The 23,538-nt window shown below is 43.1% G+C and overlaps 2 protein-coding genes across 3 annotated transcripts; one reads left to right on the top strand and one right to left on the bottom strand.

The window, feature by feature from the left end:
* Positions 1 to 1,405: 1,405 nt before the first annotated feature.
* LOC109865896 (TBC1 domain family member 12-like) lies at positions 1,406 to 19,996 on the bottom strand. Of its 2 annotated transcripts, XM_020454391.2 has the most exons (14): positions 18,333 to 19,944; positions 16,401 to 16,524; positions 13,801 to 13,857; positions 12,047 to 12,177; positions 11,287 to 11,369; positions 10,794 to 10,911; positions 9,966 to 10,072; positions 8,045 to 8,119; positions 7,291 to 7,382; positions 7,115 to 7,186; positions 6,889 to 7,017; positions 6,381 to 6,490; positions 5,927 to 6,185; positions 1,406 to 3,173 (listed from the first exon to the last, which is right to left on the bottom strand). In XM_020454391.2, the coding sequence occupies exons 1-14, from the start codon at positions 19,526 to 19,528 to the stop codon at positions 3,102 to 3,104; spliced, it is 2,625 nt and encodes an 874-aa protein (XP_020309980.1). In that variant the 5' UTR covers positions 19,529 to 19,944; the 3' UTR covers positions 1,406 to 3,101. The 2 variants fall into 2 exon arrangements, with proteins under 2 accessions (XP_020309980.1, XP_020309981.1); XM_020454392.2 differs by lacking the exon at positions 13,801 to 13,857 and having other exon boundaries at positions 18,333 to 19,996.
* Positions 19,997 to 21,002: 1,006 nt separating this feature from the next.
* On the top strand, positions 21,003 to 22,497 carry LOC109865122 (D(5)-like dopamine receptor). The gene has a single exon (XM_020453236.2). It carries the CDS (start codon positions 21,003 to 21,005, stop codon positions 22,335 to 22,337), a length of 1,335 nt encoding a protein of 444 aa, XP_020308825.1. The 3' UTR covers positions 22,338 to 22,497.
* Positions 22,498 to 23,538: the final 1,041 nt, after the last annotated feature.

Below are 23,538 nucleotides of genomic sequence, written 5' to 3'. Positions count from 1 at the left end.
TAAAAAACAACAGGGTCACCAACAGGGCGTTATGTTAGTGTTTCATATGTTAGTGTTTCCTTTATTTTGTGTTTCCTTTATTTTGGCAGTTACCTATAGCTATACATTTCAACATGTGTGCACTTTTCTATGACCTACTTGTTGTTGGGATGTACATGAAATGAATAGACAGATGGTACATCACACCATAACACTACAAAGAAATCCTAACAGTCTAAATACAGTATGGACTGTGTCATTTCCCCCATCGCGTGTCATTTCCTCGATGACAGGTCTCTGGTGAGGAAGGAGGCTTTCTGAGCCATGGCTTTAATCTGCTCCAGGTCATCTTCATCCATCATGTCAATTGGCAGGGACTCCACAAACTCCTCCTCCTCTTCATCCTTCAAGGCGACATCTTTGATAGCTGTCCGGAGCTTCTTCTGCTCCTTGCGGTGTTTCTTGTCTGTGCTCTCCTTCTTGAACTGACGGTTCTTCAGCTTGTGGTCAAGCTTCACGTTGCTCGTCTTCAGCAGCCTGCGAAAGCTCGCTTCCTCTTTTTGCTCCTTGGCTGTGGCTGTTAATGACAAAAGGTCGTCACTGCTTTGTATTCAAAAGAACAACTTGGGTGATGAATTGGGATTGAATAGTCACTCGCTACAGTAGTGTGTTGTAAAATCTGTTGTGAATGTATTGTTATGTTTTTCAAATTGTATAACTGCCTTGGTTTGGCTGGACCTCATGAAGAGTTACCGTGCACCTGCAGCTAATGGGGATCCATAATAATAAATACAGTAGCTGAATGTATGGCAGCAGATAGCCTAGTGGTCAGCATTGGGCCAGTAGATGAAAGGTTGCTGGATCTAATCTCCGTTGCCGACAAGGTAAACATCTGTCGTTCTGCCCCCTGAACAAGGCAGTTAACCCACTGTTCCCAGGCCGTCAGTGTAAATAAGAATTTGTTCTTATTAACTGACTTGCCTAGTTAAATAAAACGAAAATGTATATCAATGGGACTATTGATGTGGATATTAGTATAATGGTGAGTTACATTAGTAGACCAAATGTTCTGTTCAGTGAAAAGCCATTGACTGCTGAAAAACTGCACATACATTCTGCTTAGCTACTAGTAAAGATTGTCAAGTTACCTAGCGATCCATCTATAACAAGAGGTACTTGCCGGAGCCATCGTAAAGGACTTATTTTTAAAAAGATGGGGTGCCTGTTTGAATCGATATAAAGTTATTATAATATAAACTGTATAACGTTGTCACACGTATTTATTTTCCACTAGCTAGGCGTAGTTGAAGACCATTGAAGTAAACTGTGATCTCTACAAATTGATTTGAAAACACTGCCACCTACTGGTTGAGAAAACTGTTGCGCTTAGGTGTGGTGTCTGGCAGTCAGGAAAAACTGTTGACCATTTGGGAATAATCATCTTTGATTTATTTACATAATTCATAACTTTTGGTCTGATACAGTATCACAGAGGTACTTTTGAATTCATTTAAAATATATTTACAATTGTTTTTAGTACTCAATATGAAAACGATACAATAGAGAGCATAAGAAACAATATACAATCAGATATGAAACATGTACTGTAGAAACGAACTACAGTATTGATAATAAAAAATCTTGGACCTCAACATAAGTGTTTGGTCAAATGTAAAGTAACAATAGATGTGAGCAACATCACAAACAAGACCAAGTTTTAAAAGTGAATTATGTTTCATGAATAGGTACTTTGAAAAGCAAAACACTGAAACCTCACGTGGCACAACAGCCCTTGATCATAACTCTCAGTTCTATTACATTACACATAAGAGTCATTGGATGAAGGCGTCTTCTGTACGGGGGTGTACGAGCCGCGACGCTCGTTCTGAACATTAACACGCGTCGCTTACCATACAAAAGCTTAACCTTTCACACCCGCACACTGCTCTTGCTAGTATAACTGTTCTTTATTAAGCTAGCTTTACGCATTGGCCTCAATGCCTTCATAAAGCTAGCTTAATAAAGAGAAGTGATAGTAGCAAGAGCAGTGTGCAGGTTTATTTTTTTTCCGCATCGTATTCAACTGTTGCACCTGCAACAAAGATAGCTCATATGTTCGAGTGCCTTTTGAATGAAAAAACAAAACAAAAAAGGTCACATGTAAAAGGGTTAGGGTTCCCATACGGACATATTTCCATGTTACAGCGATTGTTTACGGAAAACAGACGGAAGACAGAGTGGACTATCTGTGCAAATTAGCGATCTCCGTATCCGAACACCTGTGTGTAAACGGAAGACAGGCGACACAAACGTGTTGTCACTGAAAAATACTGTCGACTGCAACTGTGTTAAAACCAGTGTGTATTTTCCATTTGTGAAATTATTTAGATGTGATATGAAAGTAGAGGGATCTATGTTTCTAGAACCGTGACGCAATTGAGAATCGATTCACGTTTAGATGGGAGTATTTGGCAGTTTTGTCTTTCAGAGCCAATTCGCCCTTTAAAAACAGAGCATGCAAGGTCCTTGGACTAAGGAGTAACGGTAGGCTCCTTTAGTCCAATACTGGGCTAGTGCCACATGTCACAAATTTTCTCTATTCGTTTCAGAAACAATTGCTCACTGCTCACTGTAATGAAAACCTATTACTGGTAGTTTAGTTAAACTATTCGATGTCAAGCTTCAGATACTTAAGAAACGGAAGGGCTCTGTCACTTAATTATTTCATAATTGTCCTTCTATGTTGTAAAATTGGCTTGGTCAATTAAGTCATAAATATATCTATGCTTGGAGGTGCACTTTCATAAAATATATATTGTAATGTTAGTGAGATAAAATCCACAGGTGTAACAAAGGGCCTCACTCAATCTAAGAAACTCCATACCTTTCTGATGGGACTAGACAGACCCAATTCATCACATCTACCTACAGTATATCATCATATATTCATGGTATACTACCATAAAAACTCTCAATTCAATCAAACTGGCAATGGTGTCTGAGGCCTCCATCTTCAAGTATGATGTCATACTTTAAGGTCCATTTACCATTGTGACTCTAATGTGGTCAAAGGCTCTCATTTAAAGAGAGGAACGTGATCATAAAAATATTCCACGGCTGAATCATGAACTCTTCAGTACTTGGCTGCAATTCCTGTCCACGTCCTTGTTCTCCTTTATCAATGCATTAAACACCTGGAGAGGAGAGAGAAGGAGATCAAATCTCGATATAAAACTGCAACCGATCATTCTTTTTAGGCACACACAATACATACCTGTAGGTGGTGCTGCATTTCCACAAAAAAGGCAGACTATCATATGGGTTATTTCTTATGTATTTCTTTAACTGACATACATTCACCTCTGCAGGTGCTGTAGTATATGAATTGTAGGACCCAACAAGTTTGAATCTATGACAAAGGTGGGCCGAACAGGCCACCATTAATTAACTTCGATGGGGCTGTAGTGGAGCGGGTCGAGAGTTTCAAGTTTCTTGGTGTCCACATCAACAAACTATCATGGTCCAAACACACCAAAAGTCGTGAAGAGGGCACGACAACACCTTTCCCCCCTCGGGAGACTGAAAAGATTTGGCATGGGTCCCCAGATCCTCAAAACGTTCTACAGCTGCACCCTCGAGAGCACCCTGATCGGTTGCATCCAGGATCTATATAATAGGCGGTGTCAGAGGAAAGCCCAAAATATTGTCAGACTCCAGTCACCCAAGTCATAGACTGTTTTCTCTGTTACCGCACGGCAAGCAGTACCGGAGCACCAGGTCTAGGACAAAAAGGCTCCTTAACAGCTTCTACCCCCAAGTCATAAGACTGCTGAACAATTAATCAAATGGCCACTAATTACATTGACCCCCCTTAATTTGTTTTGTACACTGCTGCTACTCACTGTTTATTATCTATGCATAGTCACTTCACCCCTACCAACATGTACAAATTACCTCGACTAACCTGGCCTCTGTACTGGTACCCCCTATATATAGCCTCGTTATTGTTATGTTATTGTGTTACTTTTATTATTTTTTACTTCAGTTTATTTGGTAAAAATGTTCTTAACTCTTCTTGAACTGCACTGTTGGTTAAGGACTTGTAAGTAAGCGTTTCACGGTAAGGTCTACACTTGTTGTATTCGGCGCATGTGACAAATAAAGTTTGATTTGATTATAACCTGAATCATTTGACATTGCAGTGTCTGACTGCCGTATCACTCCCAAACCGCTCCTGGCCACACCAGTATCACATGTGACGGGGCAGACTAGGGTCTGAACATAAATACAGGATATGTGTGAGGAATTCTGGGAACATGTCCCAGTTCACATAACAGACTCTAGAAATGGCTAATAATATTAATAATAATATTAAACATAATAATATTCTTATACATTCAGAAAGTATTCTGACCCCTTCAGTTTTTCCACATTTTGTTACGTTAGAATCTTATTCTAAAATGTATTAAATAAAAAATGCTACTCAATCTACACACAACACTCCATAATAACAAAGCGAAAACCAATTTTTAGAAGGTTTTGCAAAATGTATTACAAATAAAAAACAGAAATACATTATTTACATTGCTATTCAGACCCTTCGTTATGAGACTCGAAATTGAGCTCAGGTGCATCCTGTTCCCATTGATCATCCTTCAGATGTTTCTACAACCTGATTGGAGTCCACTTGTGGTCAATTCAATTGATCGGACATGATTTGGAAAGGCACACACCTGTCTATATAAGGTCCCACGGTTGACAGTGCATGTCAGAGCAAAACCAAGCCATGAGGTCGAAGGAATTGTCAGTAGAGCTCCGAGACAGGGTTGTGTCGAGGCACAGATCTGAGGAAGGGTACCAAAACATGTCTGCATCATTGAAGCCAAGAACACAGTGGCCTCCATCATTCTTTAATGGAAGAAGTTTGGAACCACCAAGACTCTTCCTAGAGCTGGCTGCCCAGCCAAACTGAGCAATAAGGGGAGAAGGGCCTTGGTCAGGGAGGTGACCAAGAACTCGATGGTCATTCTGACAGAGCTACAGAGCCACTCCTCAGTAAAAGGACCATGGCAGCCCGCTTGGACTTTGGCAAAAGGTACCTAAAGACTCTCTCAGACCATGAGAAAAGAGATTCTCTGGTCTGATGAAACCAAGATTGAACTCTTTGGCCTGAATGCCAAACGGCACAGCTGGAGGAAACATGGCACCATCGCTACGGTGAAGCATGGTGGTGGCAGCATGATGTGGGGATGTTTTTCAGCGGCACAGACTGGGAGACTAGTCAAGATCGAGGGAAAGATGAACGGAGCAAAGTACAGAGATCCTTGATGAAAACCTCAGACTTGGGCCAGGGTTCACCTTCCAACAGGACAACAACCCTAAGCCCACAGCCAAGACAACGCAGGAGTGGCTTTGGGACAAGTCTCTGATTGTCCTTGTGTGGCCCAGCCAGAGCCCGGACTTGAACCCAATCAAACATCTCTGGAGAGACCTGAAAATAGCTGTGCAGCGACGCTCCCCATCCAACCTGACAGAGCTTGGGAGGATCTGCAAAGAATAGGAGAAACTCCCCAAATACAGGTGTGCCAAGCTTATAGCGTCATACCCAAGAAGACTCGAGGCTGTAATCGCTGCCAAAAGTGCTTTAACAAAATACTGAGTAAAGGATCTGAATACTTATGTAAATGTGATATTTCATATATATATTTTTTTATACATTTGCAAAACTTTTCCAAAAACCTGTTTTTGCTTAGTCATTGTGAGGTATTTTGTGTAGATTGATGAGGGGGGGGGGATTATTTAATCCATTTTAGAGTAAGGTTGTAACGGAACAAAATGTGGAAAAAGTCAAGGGGTTTGAAAACTTTCCGAATGCACTGTATGTATTGTCACTCGGTGCAAACGTCTCCATTTTCTCACTTCCCTGTCTTCTTTTAGAGGAACTGACCTGGGACCATTTCTTGTTTCCGTTGAGCATGGGCATGGCCACGATGCAGGCGAACAGCCTATCAGAGTCTATATCCTCTGGGAGGCGTGTCAGAAACTGGGCGCTATGGATGAAATCCATCTGTAGGAGCACATCCTCGTAGAGACGCAGGATCCCTAGACCCGTCCGGAACAGAAACTCCTCGCCGTCACGACAGAACACATCCCACACTCTACATGCCACGTCCAACGGCAACGACTTACTGTACAGAGTGAAGATCCTGTAAACAGACACAGACAGATACACACAGGCCAAAAAAATGGCTGTTAGCGGAATGGCACAGCAGCTGTGCTCTGATAACTGTGAATAATGCCCTGACAGCATGGTTGGTGTTAAATGTGTGAGAAAACAGCTTGAAGGCCACACTAACAGAGAACTGCTGCATGCTTTCATATAGAGATCTATAGTTACTCACCAGTCGATGAGATAGAGATCTGGGGTGAGGTTGGAGATCTGGAAGTGGTTAAACAGTCTAGGGAGGTTCTCTTCAAAGAACACCTCGAACGCAGCAAAGTATTTCAGCATCTAGAGGAGAAGAAAAAAAGGTCAGAGACAGATTCAGGGACCACTAATTCAGTACTGTTAAAGAGCTAATCGTGCATCATGTCAACATCGTCCAAAAGTATTTCAAATTTATTGTGAAGCTCAACAAAGTCACTTATAGATGATATGAACATGATGTGGGAAACATGCTAATATCAGTCCCATGATTTGAATGGGATTTGTGCTACAAATGTTAAAACGTTAGCATGTGGAGACAATGCCTGGGAAACTAAACGAAAGCATGGATTGCTATCATACCTTGTCCATAGACTGCGTACAGGGTAAGGAACCCAATATGTAATTTGGGTGAAGTATCCCTTTAAATTAGTTTTAGAGAGGACAGTTTTTTTTACTGTGGCCACTGTGGAAGTAGGACTCACTAGATCATGGTCCACTCTGAAGAAGGCCAGCTGGCAGGGCTTGTTGAGCAGGTTAGCGAAGGCAATGAAGGCGTCAGCTTCCTCCAGGTTGAGGATTAACACTGCAGCTATGAAGGACATGCCCTGAACCTGAGAGAACAGAACCCCCATTTTAGTTCACAATCACCGCATGTACAGTATGGCATAAAATAAAGACTTAAGAGTGCTGTTTTGAAGTGTTACTCACATATCCCACATCAGGTCTGTAACAGGTGTAGGCCCCCAGCACGCTGTGGAGGAGATCATGATATGGCCCACCCTGTGGTGGAAGACAATCAGAGGATGAGAAATGTCATGGAGCGCACACACACACACACACACACACACACACACACACAGTAGTGGGTAAGAGATGTACTGTACCTTCTGGAATATAAAAAGAGGTGGGAATGTGCGGGATATGTCCAGCTTGATCAGGTCCAGACTGGACTCTCTGTCTGCCAGCGATGCCCCATCTAGTATTGAAACACAAACAGATTACTAACGAGAGGAAAAACTTAATAATTTCAGTTTACTCAAATAAACTGATCTCCTGCTGGTTCGACCTCTCTGTATCGTTGTCTGTGCATGATAGACAGAGTAATTCGGTAATCAATGATACATAGAGACACTGATGCCGTGCCAATATTTTGTAACCCTAAAACGATGCCAAGAGGAAGACATCCTGCAAATATTTCTGTTCAGCTCCATTAAGTCCTGTTGGATCTAACTCCTGAGGCTCTCGTTGGCAACAACACAGTCTTTCTGACGAGCTAGAGGAGAGAATGTGTCACTGTTGGCTCTCAGCACTACACCAATGGCCAGTTAGTCTGACATGATGGCAGAAACAGACATTTCGCAGAACACTGGAGTAAAAACAACAGAAACCCTTTGCAGAAAGTTCTCCGGTCTCCTCCAAGCCTGCAGATGATTGCTGAACGAGGGGGATTTGTGCAGCAATGCGGGAGACCAATATGGCCGATAGATGTGAAGCAACGAGAGGAAATAGCTTTGCCTCAAAGAGGAAGAGAGGAGAATGGATGAGTCTTGGGTCTGGGGAGTTCAGTCTGACATGCGAGGAGCTTGGCTTTAATTCACAGTCTTGCCACGTGACCCCCCCCCCCAATCTCAGACGTACCGTCAGCCTCTGAACCCGTCTCACTGAAACTCCTCCACCTCTCCTTGGCTCTGGAGAGGAAGATGTCATACAGCTCTGTAGAGAAGAAAAGAAGGAAATGAAAGAAGATCCCTCGCAATGAGTCAGGCGGTGGGTCCTCCTACTGAGACGTCTATTATGCTTTTTTGTGTAACCCACAAAGGCACTTCCTGGCAGTAAAACCAGTCGGCCTTTTCATCCAGAAATTCCTTCCACTACATACACAACAGGCTCGTAAATCTATTCCAGCTGAAAGAGGTGAACGTGTTGCTTTGGTAGAAAACAAACAATATGGTACTACATTTCTACAAGTATAACCTTGGCTATTTTAATACATTTCAATGTAAACTCAGCGAAAACAGAAACGTCCCTTTCTCAGGACCCTGCCTTTCAAAGATAATTCTTATAAATCCAAATAACTTCACAGATCTTCATTGTAAAGGGTTTAAACACTGTTCCCCATGCTTGTTCAATGAACCATAAACAATTAATGAACATACACCTGTGGAACGGTCGTTAAGACACTAACAGCTTACAGACAGTAGGCAATTAAGGTCAGTTATGAAAACCTAGGACACCTTCCTACTGACTTTGAAAAACACCAAAAGAAAGATGCCCAGTGTCTCTGCTCATTTGCGTGAACGTGCCTTAGGCATGCTGCAAGGAGGCATGTGTACTGCAGTGTGGCCAGGGTAATAAATTGCAATGTCCGTACTGTGAGACGCCTAAGACAGCGCTACAGGGAGACAGGACGGACAGCTGATCGTCCTCGCGTGGCAGACCACGTGTAACAACACCTGCACAGGATTGGTACATCCAAACATCACACCTGCAGGACAGGTACAGAATGGCAACAACAACTGCCCGAGTTACACCAGGAACGCACAATCCCTCCATCAGTGCTCAGACTGTCCGCAATAGGCTGAGAGAGGCTTGATTGAGGGCTTGTAGGCCTGTTGTAAGGCAGGTCGTCACCAGACATCACCGTTAACAACGTTGCCTATGGGCACAAACCCACCATCGCTGGACCAGACAGGGCTGGCAAAAAGTGCTCTTCACTGACGAGTCACGGTTTTGTCTCACCAGGGATGATGGTTGGATTCACGTTTATCGTCGAAGGAATGAGCGTTACACTGAGGCCTGTACTCTGGAGCGGGATCGATTTGGAGGTGGAGGGTCCGTCATGGCCTGGGGCGGTGTGTAACAGCATCATCGGACTGAGCTTGTTGTCATTGCAGGCAATCTCAACGCTGCAAGCTCATCCTGACATGACACTCTAGCATGACAATGCCACCAGCCATACTGCTCGTTCTGTGCGGAATTTCCTCCAAGACAGGAACTGTTCTGCCATGGCCAGCAAAGAGCCCAGATCTCAATCCCATTGAGCATGTCTGGGACCTGCTGGATCAGAGGGTGAGGACTAGGGCCATTCCCCCCAGAAATGTCCGGGAACTTGCAGGTGCCTTGGTGGAAGAGTGGGGTAACATCTCACAGCAAGCACTGGCAAATCTGGTGCAGTCCATGAGAAGGAGATGCACTGCAGTACTTAATGCAGCTGGTGGCCACACCAGATACTGATTGTTACTTTTGATATTGACCCCCACTTTGTTCAGGGACACATTATTCCATTTATGTTAGTCACATGTCTGTGGAACTTGTTCAGTTTATGCCTCAGCTGTTGAATCTTGTTCTGTTCATACAAATATTTAAACATGTTAAGTTTGCTGAAAATAAAAGCAGTTGACAGTGAGAGGACGTTTTTTTTTCTGCTGAGTTTATGTACATGACATCCTTCACTTTGTATATCTTATTCTGAAGGCAAATCATATTTTGGCATGCCAATGGGAATAGACAATTATGATGGGAGTTCTATGAGTTATGACTATTGAAACACCATACAAACCTGGGGTGATGTTGAGCTCGTTGCCGATGGCTAGGCTCCAGACCTTTCCTCTGACGTTGGGGGGCAAGCCCTGCCACCAGAGCTCTCTCACCCGCCGAGTGTTACGCCTACAGGGGGACACAAACTGACTGGCATGGGCCTACTGAACAACAGAGCCCTGACCTATGCCCACTGACTTACTGGTTCACTGACTGACTGGCTCACTGCATGACTGACTGGCTCATTGCATGACTGACTGGCTCACTGACTCACTGATTGGCTCATTGACTGGCTCATTGACTCACTGACTGGCTCACTGCATGACTGACTGGTTCACTGCATGACTGACTGGTTCACTGCCTGACTGACTGGTTCACTTCCTGACTGCCTGACTGATTGGCTCACTTCCTGACTGCCTGACTGATTTACTGACTGACTGGCTCACTGACTGACTGACTGACTGACTGACTGACTGACTGACTGACTGATTTATTTATTGACTGACCGGTTCACTGAATTACTGATTTACTGACTGACTGATTTACAGTCAGACTCACTGACTGACTGGTTCACTGACTGACTTGTTCATTTACTGACTGACTCACTCACTGACTGACTGGTTCACTGACTGACTGGTTCACTGACTGACTGGTTCATTGACTGTTCATTACAGACTGACTCACTGACTGACTTGTTCACTGACTCATTGACTGACTGACTGGTTCAGTGACTGTCTGGCTGGCTGACTGGCAAAATAACTGACTGACTGAGTAACTGACTGAATATTGTACTGACAGACGGACTGACTGGATAGTGTACATAGCTGTTGTTTAGCAGGAAGTGGCTCACATGTTGTCCCAGTTGGGCAGAATGTCGTGGTTCCAGACCACCATGGCGTTGGCGATGCTGTCCTCCTGCTTAAACCTCTCCTTCATCTCTTTCCTCTTCCTCTGGGCCTCCTTTAACTCTGTGGGGGATGGGGACACAAATCCTTTGGTTACACTTTACAATTACTTCAATGAATAAGCCATTATACATGCTTATAAATGTTAACAGATGCTTATAAATGTTAACAGATGCTTATAAATGTTAACAGATGCTTATAAATTCTTTATAATAATTTGCATAAAGCTTTACAATTGTTAAAGTACATGTAAAGTTACAAAAGTATTTGCAACAGCTACAACAGACAGACTGAGGTAAGTGCCATCTGGAGATCTGTTCAGTCGACAGGCCAGATGCTGCTGACCTCAATTACACAGCTCTGAGGAGACAGACAGTGCAGTACCAGTACCAGCAACAGCAACAGCAACAATACCAGTAACAGTACAAGTACCAGTACCTCTCTTCTTGGCCTCGGCCACCATCTCGTCATACTCCTGACGGTGACGCTGGGCCTCCTCCACAGGCTTAGCAGGAAGGTTCCTGCAGAGAGACAAGAGGAGATGGGACACAGTATCAGCCAGTTTCACCGTAATCCGTGCATATCACAGCAACTGAGGACACAAAATGGCTAGTTTAACACATTGAGGACTTAAGAGAAAGTAAGACCTACAAATGAGAGAGACTTTGCCTTGCAGACAGTGTGTTTGTCATGGTTCAGGCAACATGCTCATATTTCATATACTGTATCTATTCTTAATGAGGGCCGGAGGTCTTGGATCAGAGAGGAGAAACACAACACGGCTCGTCTCTGGACGCTGCGTTTCTTACTGTGTTCTTCATAGACACCACACCCTGGCCTGAGCCTAGTTGAAAACAATGGAATGTGTGGAAGTAATATGGCTGCAGGTCTGGGAGGTTAGGCCTTTCCCCTTGTATTTTATTTTTTTATTTTTTTATTTAACCTTTATTTAACGAGGCAAGTCAGTTAAGAACAAATTCTTATTTTCAATGACGGCCTAGGAACAGTGGGTTAACTGCCTGTTCAGGGGCAGAACGACAGATTTGTACCTTGTCAGCTCGGGGGTTTGAACTTGCAACCTTCCGGTTACTAGTCCAACACTCTAACCACTAGGCTACCCTGCCGCCCCAGGGCCGGAACAGGGGGGGGGGGGGGGGGGGGGGGGGGGCAGAATAAATGAGAGATAGTGGGGACTTACGAAGGCCTGTCCTCTAGTATAAGAGCTGTGGTGGACAGTGGGTCAAAGTCCAGGTTCTTCCTCCGGCCATGTTGAGGCTGAGTAGGAGACGTTCCCCCAGATCCAGCCTTGCCCGCCCTGGCCTCGTACTCCTGCAGATACATAAAAAACCTAAATCTCCATAGAAACTGGAAAACACAGCCCCAGTATATGCATTTCAACTAGTCCAACTAGACTTATGGGTTTACATTTGAAAGGAAGGAAAGATAGAGTGGGGTTAGCCACGAGGGGTGACAGGATCAGCTGATAGGATGATGGAGATCACAAAGCCCATACAGGCAGATAGAGAGAGAGACAGAGAGAGGAGAGAGAGAGAGAGAGAGAGAGAAGGAGAGACAGAGAGAGAAAGAGAGAGAGAGAGGGAGAAAAAACAAATGGGGGGACTGAGGAGTATGATGGTAGTTGATGGCTGGAGAGAGATCTTATGAGTCATTTCTAGAGGGGTCAATAAATACCTAGCCATGCCTAATGCATCAGAGCCTGTTGAAGGAATGACTATGTTCAGTCGCTCTACATGATGCCACTGATATCCTATGTGTTTGTTTCGTGCGAGTTGATACATTGAGTATCTTAGACTTAGTGACCATACATCCCTCACCTCCACTACACAATAAAAAGTCTCCCCTTTGGCCTTTCACGATGCATGAAACTGCTTCTGTATGGATGTCAATGGCTACATTGTCTTGTGTTGTGGCTGTGGCTCCTTCCCGGCATTTATTGGTATAGTTTGGGGGACTGAGTGGCGCACCGGTCTAAGGACCTGCATCGCAGTGCTAGAGGCATCACTGCAGACCCGGGTTTGATCCCGGGCTGTTTCACAACCGGCCATGATCGGGAGTTACATAGAGTGGCGCACAATTGGCCCAGCGTCGTCCGGGTTAGGGGAGGGTTTGGCCGGGGTGGCCGTGATTGTAAATAAGAATTTGTTCTTAACTGACTTGCCTAGTTAAATGAAGGTTACATAAAACAAATCAATTACATCGGTGCTAACAGAGGAAATGGCTGGTAGGGACGGGGGAGGGGAGTGCCATCTAAGGAGAGTGAGATTTACCAAGACCAGTGAAGAAGAACAGCCCCCTCCCCCATAGTAAAAATTGAGAAATAGTCACAGCTCTTTCTCCAAATGTATTGCTGCTGTCCCATAGTACAAAGAAAAGTCAGAGATTAACTGTGTATAACCAACACCCATGCATTTCTATTCACAAATGGTATAGCAGAGAAGCAGATGGAGCTCTGGCACCACTTGTAATGTCAAAGTGTAAATACAATCACATAATCAACTGTGTATTCATAATCCTCAAGTCAAATACACCCGTATACCAAAAACCTTTACATTCCCAGATAAGGAATAAAAGGAATACAATCGATATGGAACAGATCTATTGCACTAGAGAAACATGTGGTCGCATGTACTGTATGTTAGGACAACTGGAACAAAAACCTAGTCATACTTTGGATTCCAACATGTTTAGCCACAGAGACTAAGCTGCTGGAGCTATGGCAAGTGTCTCAGAGACCTTGGTATTGTTGAAGAACCTGCGATGAATTATTATTTTGTATTTTTTCTAACATGCATTTATTTCCCTTCCCCTGTCAAAGTGCTACGGGTTGGCATGGGCATGAGTTGGATGTGCAATGGAAATGGTTGCTTGGCAACCCCATGCAGATAGGAGAGTGAGAAGATGACTGAAAGGGAAACTTGAGAAAGTCCATACCCCTTCACTTAAGAGATTGGGTGCAGACACAGACGTGAGACCACCTGGAACACTCTCCTGATGAAAGAAAAACAGAGTTTGCACTCAAGAGTTAAATAGCTCAATCCCTCCTAAAAAAAACAACTCCAAACTGTCTTTCAAACTAAACAATTATTTCAAGTACTTCAGTACACTTCCAATCCACATAAGCATCTTTGACCTTCAGATAGGGTTAAGAAGATAGTCAACTTTATAAAAAAAAGGCCTCTGTTGGAGATCCAACTCAGTCCCTCCCTCCTCTTGCACGTAGGATAACTGCATGAATAAACTTCCCATCATCCGAGGTTCTGTACGGCACATTTGTGTAACACATTACAGATGAACCCTGGGGCGGCAGGTGGCCTAGTGGTTAGAGCGTTGGACTAGTAGAGCGTTGGACTCTGTCGTTCTGCCCCTGAACAGGCAGTTAACCCACTGTTCCTAGGCCGTCATTGAAAATAAGAATTTGTTCTCAACTGACTTGCCTAGTTATATAAAGGTAAAATAAAAAAACATTTACACTCTTAGAAATAAAGGTGCTATCTAGAACCTAAAATGGTTCTTCGGCTGTCCCCATTGAAGAACCACTTTTGGTTCCAGGTAGAACCCTTTTTGGTTCCATGTAGAACCCTTTTCTATAGAGGGTTCTACATGAAACCCAAAATAATTCTACGTGGAACCAAAAAGAGTTTTTGGAACCCTTTTCCCTAAGAGTCCCCTAATCCCTGCTCTAACCCACGTAGCTCACTGTAGATGAGATCACTCTTGTCTAGTCATAATCTCAGTAGTGAGGCAGATACATGCTCTCATCCCCGTCTGCTGCTGTAGAGTACTAGAGTTAAGTGCACTACTAATCCAGTGAAGGGACAAATGTAATTGGCTTTAGTGTCCGTTTCCATCCAGGCATGAAAACATGTATTATTGCCTCCAACAAGTGTGGAGACAGATCAGTAGCTGCAGGGTAGAGTGGGGGAGGTAGAGCGGGAGACAGGGAGTGAGGGAGAGAGAGGGAGAACAGAGCTAGGGGCTAAGGGCAGGAGACAAGCCTCATGGCTGAGGCTAGGAGATGGGCATAATTCAAGCCCAGCCGAGGCTCAACACAGCAGGCAAGAGGCATCCACCTTGAGTAAGACCAGCTCCTTAGTTACCCAGCCAGGCAGCCAGGCAGCCAGGCACAGAGCAAGCTGGAGCATACACCCTCAACAGCTGTAGTGGGCTGCCAGTCTCCAACATGGAGGACCTGAACCCTACTCCTACCACACCCTACTCGCTCTTGTCAAGTGTTGGGAAGGAGTAGGCCAAGTACAGACTGACTACAGCCTTTGCAACACTTCTCTATAAGCTGTGATGTCATCGTTACAAGATGCTCTATTACAGGACACACAGAAGGATAGATATAAAGAATTTACTTGAGCTGTGAGTTGCTATCAGTTTGCTACCTGGTCAGACTGGTATAGGTGAGTTATTGTGAGAATAGGGCCTAGGGAGTGATTGTTATGCAGTGGCATGGCATATTGCACAAGGCTGCGAATAAACTAATGATTCATGTGATACAATAAAACAAAGGCCTGTAAATGCAATGTATCATTGGTGAAGGAGTCGAACAGAAGGGGTGTAAATGACTTGATTTAAATGAAATAACGGTAGTTCTGGACTTTCTTTCAAGCTTTAATCTACGTATGTTAACAAAGTGAGGTTACTGTATGTATGTAATGCTGACATAACCTAGATGAATAGGGATTAAGTCCTGACTAGCACGTAGGGGACATTATTTGGGTTAAATATTGAGCTCATTGCATTCAACTAGACTTGCTTCACTCCAGGGAGGGTCAGATAGCGTTCTCTCCCATACACAATACTGTACAGGAAGTTAGACGGTCAGTTCATAGGTTAGTGAATAACTACTGTAGACTTAGGAGCACAGTGACATCAGAGCAAGCATTCAAAAAGCTTCTCAGAACGCAACACTTGATTCAAAAACGTAAGAGTTTCTCCATTTAAATGATTATACAAAATTCAAACAGAATGTTATGTATATGGGGCATAAAACCAGCTCAGCTCTGCAGATTTTGCTACGAAGAGAAAGAATCATTTGATCACTTATTTGGTATAGCCTCTATGTAGCTTGTTTCTGGTCACAGGTTCAGGAATGGCTGAAAAATCACAACATTTATCTAAAATAAACACTACAAATAGTAGTGTTGGGAGATTTGAAAAACCACAGTCAATCAATCAACAATATAATAATACTTTTAGTAAAATATTGATCTTGAACTTACAATCTGTAGATATTATGGGATTAGACAGGTTCAGAATCTATGTGACATCACAGCGCAGTTGAAATATATATGGCACATGGAAATCATAACAGGGAAATTTACGTAGATAGGTGGAATGGACTGAAAGTAGCTGAGGGGTGGGTTTAAAAGCTAGATCAGCACTCCAACGATGCGATTCTTGATGTATACGGACCCAGGTCCTCCATGTCAATGAAATCGTAGTTATAATGGTTTAAAAGACTAAACTGATCCTAGATCAGCACTCCTAATCTGACAAGAAGAATAGAGGACCAGGGTACCAACCTGCTGTATGGTCCTGGAGTCCTTGGGAGGGCTCTCTCTGGCAGCAACCTTTCCAAACAGCTTCCACCCAGGTACATTCTGGGACGGACTCTTCGGCTCTATATGCTTCTTGGAAAATAAGCCCCTGAACAGACAGAAAAATCAGGATAATGTGAGGGTAATTATTAATGATGACACACTTTCATTTATTCCTCCGGTCAGCGAAACAGTTTTGATGAGTAGACATACTGAGAAAACAGGGAAATTACAGTTTCTCTGAGTCTCTGAATCATTTCCCTGATCTGACATACAGTCAGGTCCAAAATGATTGGCACCCTTGATAAAGAGAAGCAAAAAAGACTATCAAACAAATAATAGAAATACTGAGCTATATTGTATATGCTCAGGGAAAGGGATTTTGATTAACAAGTAATACACATTTTTAAAAATGTAAAGATTGGGATCAAAATTATTGCCACCCCTATTTTCAATAGATCACCTTGCGAGGATAAGAGTATTTTTCTAAAATGTTTTATGAGATTGAAGAAAGACATTGGGAGGGAACTTAAGACCATTTCTCCATACAGAATCTTTTCAGATCTTTGGTCCTTCATCTGCACTTATGGACTGCCCTCTAAAAACATTTGAGAAAAAGACTCAGTGAAGTTATCCTTGCCAAGGGAGGTATTGAAGAGAATAGAAAACAGGGGTGCCAATAAATTTGACCCCGATCTTTTTTATAAAAAAATATATATATTATTTGTTAAACAACATCTCTTTCTCTGAGCAATACATTTATACAGTACCAGTCAAAAGTTCTGACACACCTACTCATTCAAGGGGTTTTCTTTATTTTGACTATTTTCTACATTGTAGAATAATAGTGAAGACATCAAAACTATGAAATAACACATATGGAATCATGTAGTCACCAAAAAAGTGTTAAGCAAATCACAATATATTTTAGATTTTAGATTACTCAAAGTAGCCACTCTTTGCCTCGATAACGGCTTTGTATACTCTCAACCAGCTTCATGAGGTAGTCACCTGGAATGCAGTTATTTTTTTGCAGATAATATAGCTCAGTATTTTCCTGATTTATTATATACAGTATGTTTTGTTCATCTTTCTCAAGGGTGCCAATAATTCATACTAATAAGTCCAAGTGATATGGTCCGTTCAGCTGAGTGAGTGATTTGCTGGCACTCTTATTTCATCAATTGAATGAATTTCACCTGATCCTATGTGGGATTATAAACCTAGGGGTTCACATTAAGGTGTACTCAAAAGTGTTCATGAAGGAGTTATAAGTAGTTTATAAACTGTTCATTATTTTATTATATATACCAAAAAGTACGTATTACATATTTATAAACGATCTATGAAGTAATAATTAACTGTTTCTAAATTGTTTACACCTTAAAGCAGGGCTCTCCAACCCTGTTCCTGGAGAGCTAACCTACTGTAGGTTTTCAAACTACACGCAGAGACATACAAATGGTATCCACTGGTTCATCTGACTCTTGGGAAGTAGATAAAGGGCTTCATTGCCAAAATCCTTTAATGTAAAGAGTACGCACCTAGGGGATGTCCTTGTGGGAACACCAATATAACGGTATTCACTGCAGCTGGCTCCATTTCCACCAGGTGGGTCTCTGCCTGCGCTAAATGTTGACTGAGACCTAGTTCTAGTTCTGGCTTTGTTCATTATGTCCTGGTGTGCTGTTACAATGTCAGGACACATCTCTGTTAGGAGAGACTGGTTAACAGAAGTGACTGCTGTTGTAACGGGTGTATATTGCAGCAATAATGCGGCTATACACAGTATAAATGCAAATATGACGTGAAGAGAGGTAAGCAGACTTTAAAAGTTTGTGTTGTTCTTGTCCTTGTAAGAAATCCTCTCGGCAACCTGCAAATAACCTCAGACCACAAAGAAAAAAACGAATTTACCTGCCGAAATACTCAGCGATGCCAGGTCTTTTTGACTGTAAGGCCAGTTCAGAGGAGTCCACACTCAGTCCTATATGTCCTGGGGCGGACTGACGTCTGCTGGACTCATAGGTGTTCCTGGAGCTCAGACTGACGTCCATGAACCTGAGGTCACTGTAGCATTGGGCCCCCAGCTCCACAAAGGTCTTCCCATCCTCATCCCCTGGGCTGAGAATGCTGGACGGGTCATAGTTCAGACTGGTGGTCTTGTGGGACTGAGGATGGAGTCTGGAGGATGGATCCCCTCCTGGGTGACCAGATGTTGATGGTTCTGCTCCCTGCTTGGTGTCTGGTTTGACACTGCAGGGGTCTTTCCTTGGTGCTGGGCTTGATGGTAAACCCTGAGAGGTGAGACTGGAAGTAGCCCCATCAGATAGCTCTCCTGCCACGTTAACTTGTTTTCTAGGCTGGGCCCCGGCTCCATCAGGTTCCTCTCTGATATTGCAGGATTCGTGATGGCCCTCCCTTGCACTCACTGCAGACATGGGGAGTTTTTCACATTGTGGGTTAGAGATAGAGGTTGCAGCTCCATCAGAAAGAATAGTTCCAGCTGTCTCTGTGTGTAACTTTGCGCTGTTGTATCCAATCAATAATCCACCGTTTGCCATTTTGTCCTCCTTGTCAGTGGTCGTACTTTGGTTAATATGTGGTCTAATAACAGCATCACTGCGAAGAGGACTCTGTATAACACAGACTGTGTCTCCAATCGAGAACCCCGCCGGACCAGTCCGGGAGGCTGCTGTGCACCTCTGTTCAAGCTGTCCATTCCAGGAGTGTGCCAATGACTGCAGTGCCTCAGCTGCTGTCACACAGGCATCTAGTCTTTCTGCAGAGAAATCATTGTTCTTCTGAGTCAGTGAGGTCCCCCAGAGAGCACTTCTGTCCATTTCCTCTCGATTCACTGCAGTCATAGCAGAGTTGCTCCCTGCCTTGGAGGCAACCACTATTGACCCAGTAAACCCGTTTGTAGCAGAGTCGCTACCTGGCTCAGGAATGAGACAATTGCTTACAGTGCCACCAGATGGGCTGTCAGTAACTAAATCGAGCATTATCGTACTCCCGACACGTACACACGCTACTGTGGAACGGGAAATATCCTCTCCTGCTTCACGGGCTGCATCCGCGGTCGGTCCAACACGTCTCATCCCTGTTGACATGTTTAGAGAGAGGACCTGCGGCGTCGGCGGTATCGTCAGACAGTGGCTGGTTGAGAAATGTGCTGCTGGTCCACTTTTCGTTCACAGACAAAGCCGGTGGAAAAATGCCATTCTCTGCCTTTTCCATGTCATTCACATTCCCCACACCACCGCTCCACAACAAAAACGCCGTGGCGGCTGCATCAGCTACAATTGCTCGGTCCCGGTTGTTCCCTGTAGGCTATGCCTATCATGATCTCAGCGTATCCCTAATTACATGATGATGACGCTAACAAATTACGGTTTCTATTTCGAGAGATAGCGGCAGGAAAAGAGAGAATGTCAGTCGTATGGTCGTGTGTAATTTCTGTTAGAAAAACCGGCAGCCGCCCCCACTTGGACGGCGAATTTGAGCAGGAGCCATTTTGAGATTCCAATGACGTAGGGGGGAGCGCAAATCCCCCAGCACGCAGACGGAAAATCTGGGATGAGGTGACATCTGGTGTCCGTACGGTGCTATAACACGCATGGTTTATCCGAAACACTTTTTTTAAACAGCACAATGCGCAGGTATTCAGGATTTGTTCGTTGTCGGTTTTTAAGATGTAGTATCCCGTTGGTCTCTTGTAAAGGGACTCACAACAATGGTGGCAGGCTAAGACCTGGAAAGAGTTGATCACACAATGGAGTAGTTTAATTTGGTTCACTTCATAGCCTACAAAGGTTACCTATAGTGCCCAGTTTAGTTTCAGCACCATAGACAGCGCCAATTAAATAACGTTTTATTTAGCTGCTTAGAGGCATCTAAATAACAGGCTATTCCATAGGCTACTGAAAGTGCAAATTATATCCGTATTCATTCAATAGCTAACTGATTGATTATATATTTTCTTTAGATGTTCTATAATCAATATATAAATATATTGTATAGATGTTTTTCTTGTCCGATTTCCGAATTTCTCTGAAATTGCCTAGATGTCAGACTTCTGATAATATCGCAATCATGGGGCATCATTAACTGCATTTTCTACGGTTGATGGTATTACCCCTGATCAGAAAACATTCACATGTTTTCGTCATATCTCATTGTTAAGAGGAGGGGTATTCATTGCCATCATCAAGCACCGAGAGTCGCTATTCAACCACTGAGGGAGACTATTCACCCATTCACTGTCAAAAAAGGCGCGATCGTGCACAATGGGTTATGTGCAGTGCACTAATTCACGACCATGGACAATGTTTTACTGGATCAGAGTAAGAAAATAACGGAGATTACGTTATTGTTTACGTACTGTTAATGATGTAGATATGCTATATTTAAAATAAAAAAAATACATTAAGCAATTTATGAAATAGCTACCGCATGAGTTCCCAAATCCGCAAGTGGGTTCTCCAAAACGATGTGGAAAGAATAATGTATATAGGTAGTGCTGAACGCCAAGTGTAGAAGATGCTAACTTTCATATGTGCAGAAAAGCGGATAAATTAGTTGTCAATGGAGAAATCTGACAACCAAACCGCAGGTGCTGAAACGGACAGCTCCGGGCGCAGCGTCCGTGCGCTCACCGGCTGCGTCCTGTTCGTCCTAATCGTTTCAACGCTTCTTGGGAATACACTCGTTTGCGCCGCGGTGATCAAATTTAGACACCTTCGATCTAAAGTTACCAACTTTTTTGTCATCTCGTTGGCGGTATCAGATCTATTCGTGGCCGTTCTTGTGATGCCGTGGAAGGCTATGTCTGAGGTGGCCGGATGCTGGATCTTCGGCAGCTTCTGTGATACCTGGATAGCTTTTGACATCATGTGCTCCACCGCGTCAATTCTCAATCTTTGTATAATAAGTATGGACAGATACTGGGCAATTTCGAGCCCTTTTCGATATGAGCGTAAAATGACCCAGAGGTTTGCCTTCGTTATGATCGGAGTGGCATGGACCCTCTCCATTCTCATCTCCTTCATTCCAGTTCAGCTCAATTGGCACAAAGCAGAGGAGGAAAATGCAACAGGGAACGAGATGAATGAAATCGAGGACTGCAACGCAAGCTTGAATAGCACATATGCCATATCTTCCTCATTGATCAGTTTTTACATTCCCGTCGTTATTATGGTTGGCACTTACACTCGGATCTACCGGATTGCGCAAACCCAGATCCGGAGGATATCATCGCTGGAGAGAGCGGTGGAACACGCGCAGAACAACCAGCAAGCAACCGAGCAAACAAACTCATTTAAAAGAACTTTTAAAAAAGAAACGAAAGTTTTAAAGACACTTTCTATCATTATGGGAGTTTTTGTATTTTGCTGGTTACCTTTTTTCGTGGTCAACTGCATCGTACCTTTTTGTGACATCAATGATGTTGGTGATCGCCTGTGCGTAAGTAACACCACGTTTAACATGTTTGTGTGGTTTGGCTGGGCCAACTCATCGTTAAACCCAGTCATATACGCATTTAATGCTGATTTCAGGAAAGCATTCTCCACCATTCTGGGCTGCAATAGATACTGCTCCAGTTCTACTGTAGAAGCTGTCAATTTCAGCAACGAGTTGGTGTCTTACCACCACGACACTACGCTCCAGAGAGACACAAATATCACAGCCTCTGCGCACTGTGCTCAACGCCAGCCCGTGGTCTCACACGGTGAAGGCTTGGACGTACCGTTTGACAAAGTCTCCATTATCTCGGATGTTTCACGTCACCCAAGAAACCTTATCCTGCCTGCAACACTGCAGTTTGAATGTGAAGCAGAAATATCCTTAGACATGATGCCTTTCCCCTCAACTGGGCCCAGTGAGTGCTGTGTGATTCCAGGTCAAATTGAGGATATGTGAAACTAGTCTACTTTGTGTATTTTTCATGTTTGATATACAGTACACTATTATACCTATTTTCTGATCTTCACATGGTGTTATAGTGTACAATATTCTGTCTAGCAGTGTATATAAAAACATTGGTACAAACCTCAGGTAATTGAGTTGAATATGAAAAAATAAATAAATGACTGATCAGTAAATTGCATTTTTTTTTTAAATACAATTTATAACAAAATGTAATAATGTCGGTACCATATATTGTCTATGTAAAATACCATGCCACTCAAAGGAAATAAAACAGACATCATCTCTGGGTGAGTGAGTCTTTGATATGGTAAGATACAGGAACCAAGAAGTATAATTACAGATAATTGCCTGTTTAATTGCAGTGGCAATTCTGTGGTAGTTATCTTGGGAATGTAGCAGGAGGTTTAACTATGAAAGCATACCCACCGCAGATAAGAGGTAGAGAGTAAAGAGCATAGGTTTGCAAAACATATGTTGATTGAAAAACAATTAGGCTTGAGTAGGTTACTTTCTAAATGTAATCCGTTACAGTTACTAGTTACCTGTTTAAAAGATTTAGCGGCAACATTGCTTTACTGAGTTTGGGTAATCAGAAGGTTATCTGATTACTTTCAGTTACTTTTGGAGTACTTTCCCCTTAAGCGGCATTAAAAGAAGACTAAAATGATTCTTCAAAAGCATTTGGTGAGTCATTATAGTGGTCTTTGACTTGTGGTCAGACTCGCTCAGGTGGAACAAACTTAAACTTGCACCTTTTTTCAATGCTGAATTGAATGTCATTGAGAAAACAGAAATGCGTCAATCTATTTTCTCTATCGCAAACATCCTTTCTAAATTTATTAAAAGTAATCCAAGATATAATAATTTAGTTTTTCAAAAGTGTCTGTAATCTGATGACAATATTTTTTACTGGTAACATAACTGATTAAAGTTATTGGTTTTTGTAATCAGATTACATGTAAGTGATTATATGTAATCAGTTACTCCCCAACCCTGAAAACAAACATACTTTGGAGGCAAAGTAAATGGGGCAGTTTCCTGGACAATGGAGAGTGTGCTTTTTAGTCCAAAACCAGGCTTAATCTGTGTCAGTGGGAGTACAATTTGGCCTGTACTCACAAACCGTATCAGAGTAGGACTGTTGATCTAGGAACAGCTCTGCCTAAAATCAAAATGAATAAGAGAGGGCAGG

This window comes from Oncorhynchus kisutch, linkage group LG20 (genome assembly GCF_002021735.2).
Source record: "Oncorhynchus kisutch isolate 150728-3 linkage group LG20, Okis_V2, whole genome shotgun sequence".
Classification (NCBI taxonomy): domain Eukaryota; kingdom Metazoa; phylum Chordata; class Actinopteri; order Salmoniformes; family Salmonidae; genus Oncorhynchus; species Oncorhynchus kisutch.
The sequence above is the reverse complement of the archived record's forward strand: the minus strand, read 5'-3'. Positions and strand labels throughout refer to the sequence as shown.

Excerpts from the sequence above, each read along its gene's own strand:
- LOC109865896 (XM_020454391.2), bottom strand. The coding sequence starts at position 19,528 with ATGTCAACAGGGATGAGACGTGTTGGACCGACCGCGGATGCAGCCCGT. Across the intron at positions 10,073-10,793 it reads CTGCCCAACTGGGACAACAT|GCGTAACACTCGGCGGGTGA; the intron begins GTGAGCCACTTC and ends GTCCCCCTGTAG. Across the intron at positions 6,186-6,380 it reads GATCTCTATCTCATCGACTG|GATCTTCACTCTGTACAGTA; the intron begins GTGAGTAACTAT and ends GTCTGTTTACAG.
- LOC109865122 (XM_020453236.2), top strand. The coding sequence starts at position 21,003 with ATGGAGAAATCTGACAACCAAACCGCAGGTGCTGAAACGGACAGCTCC.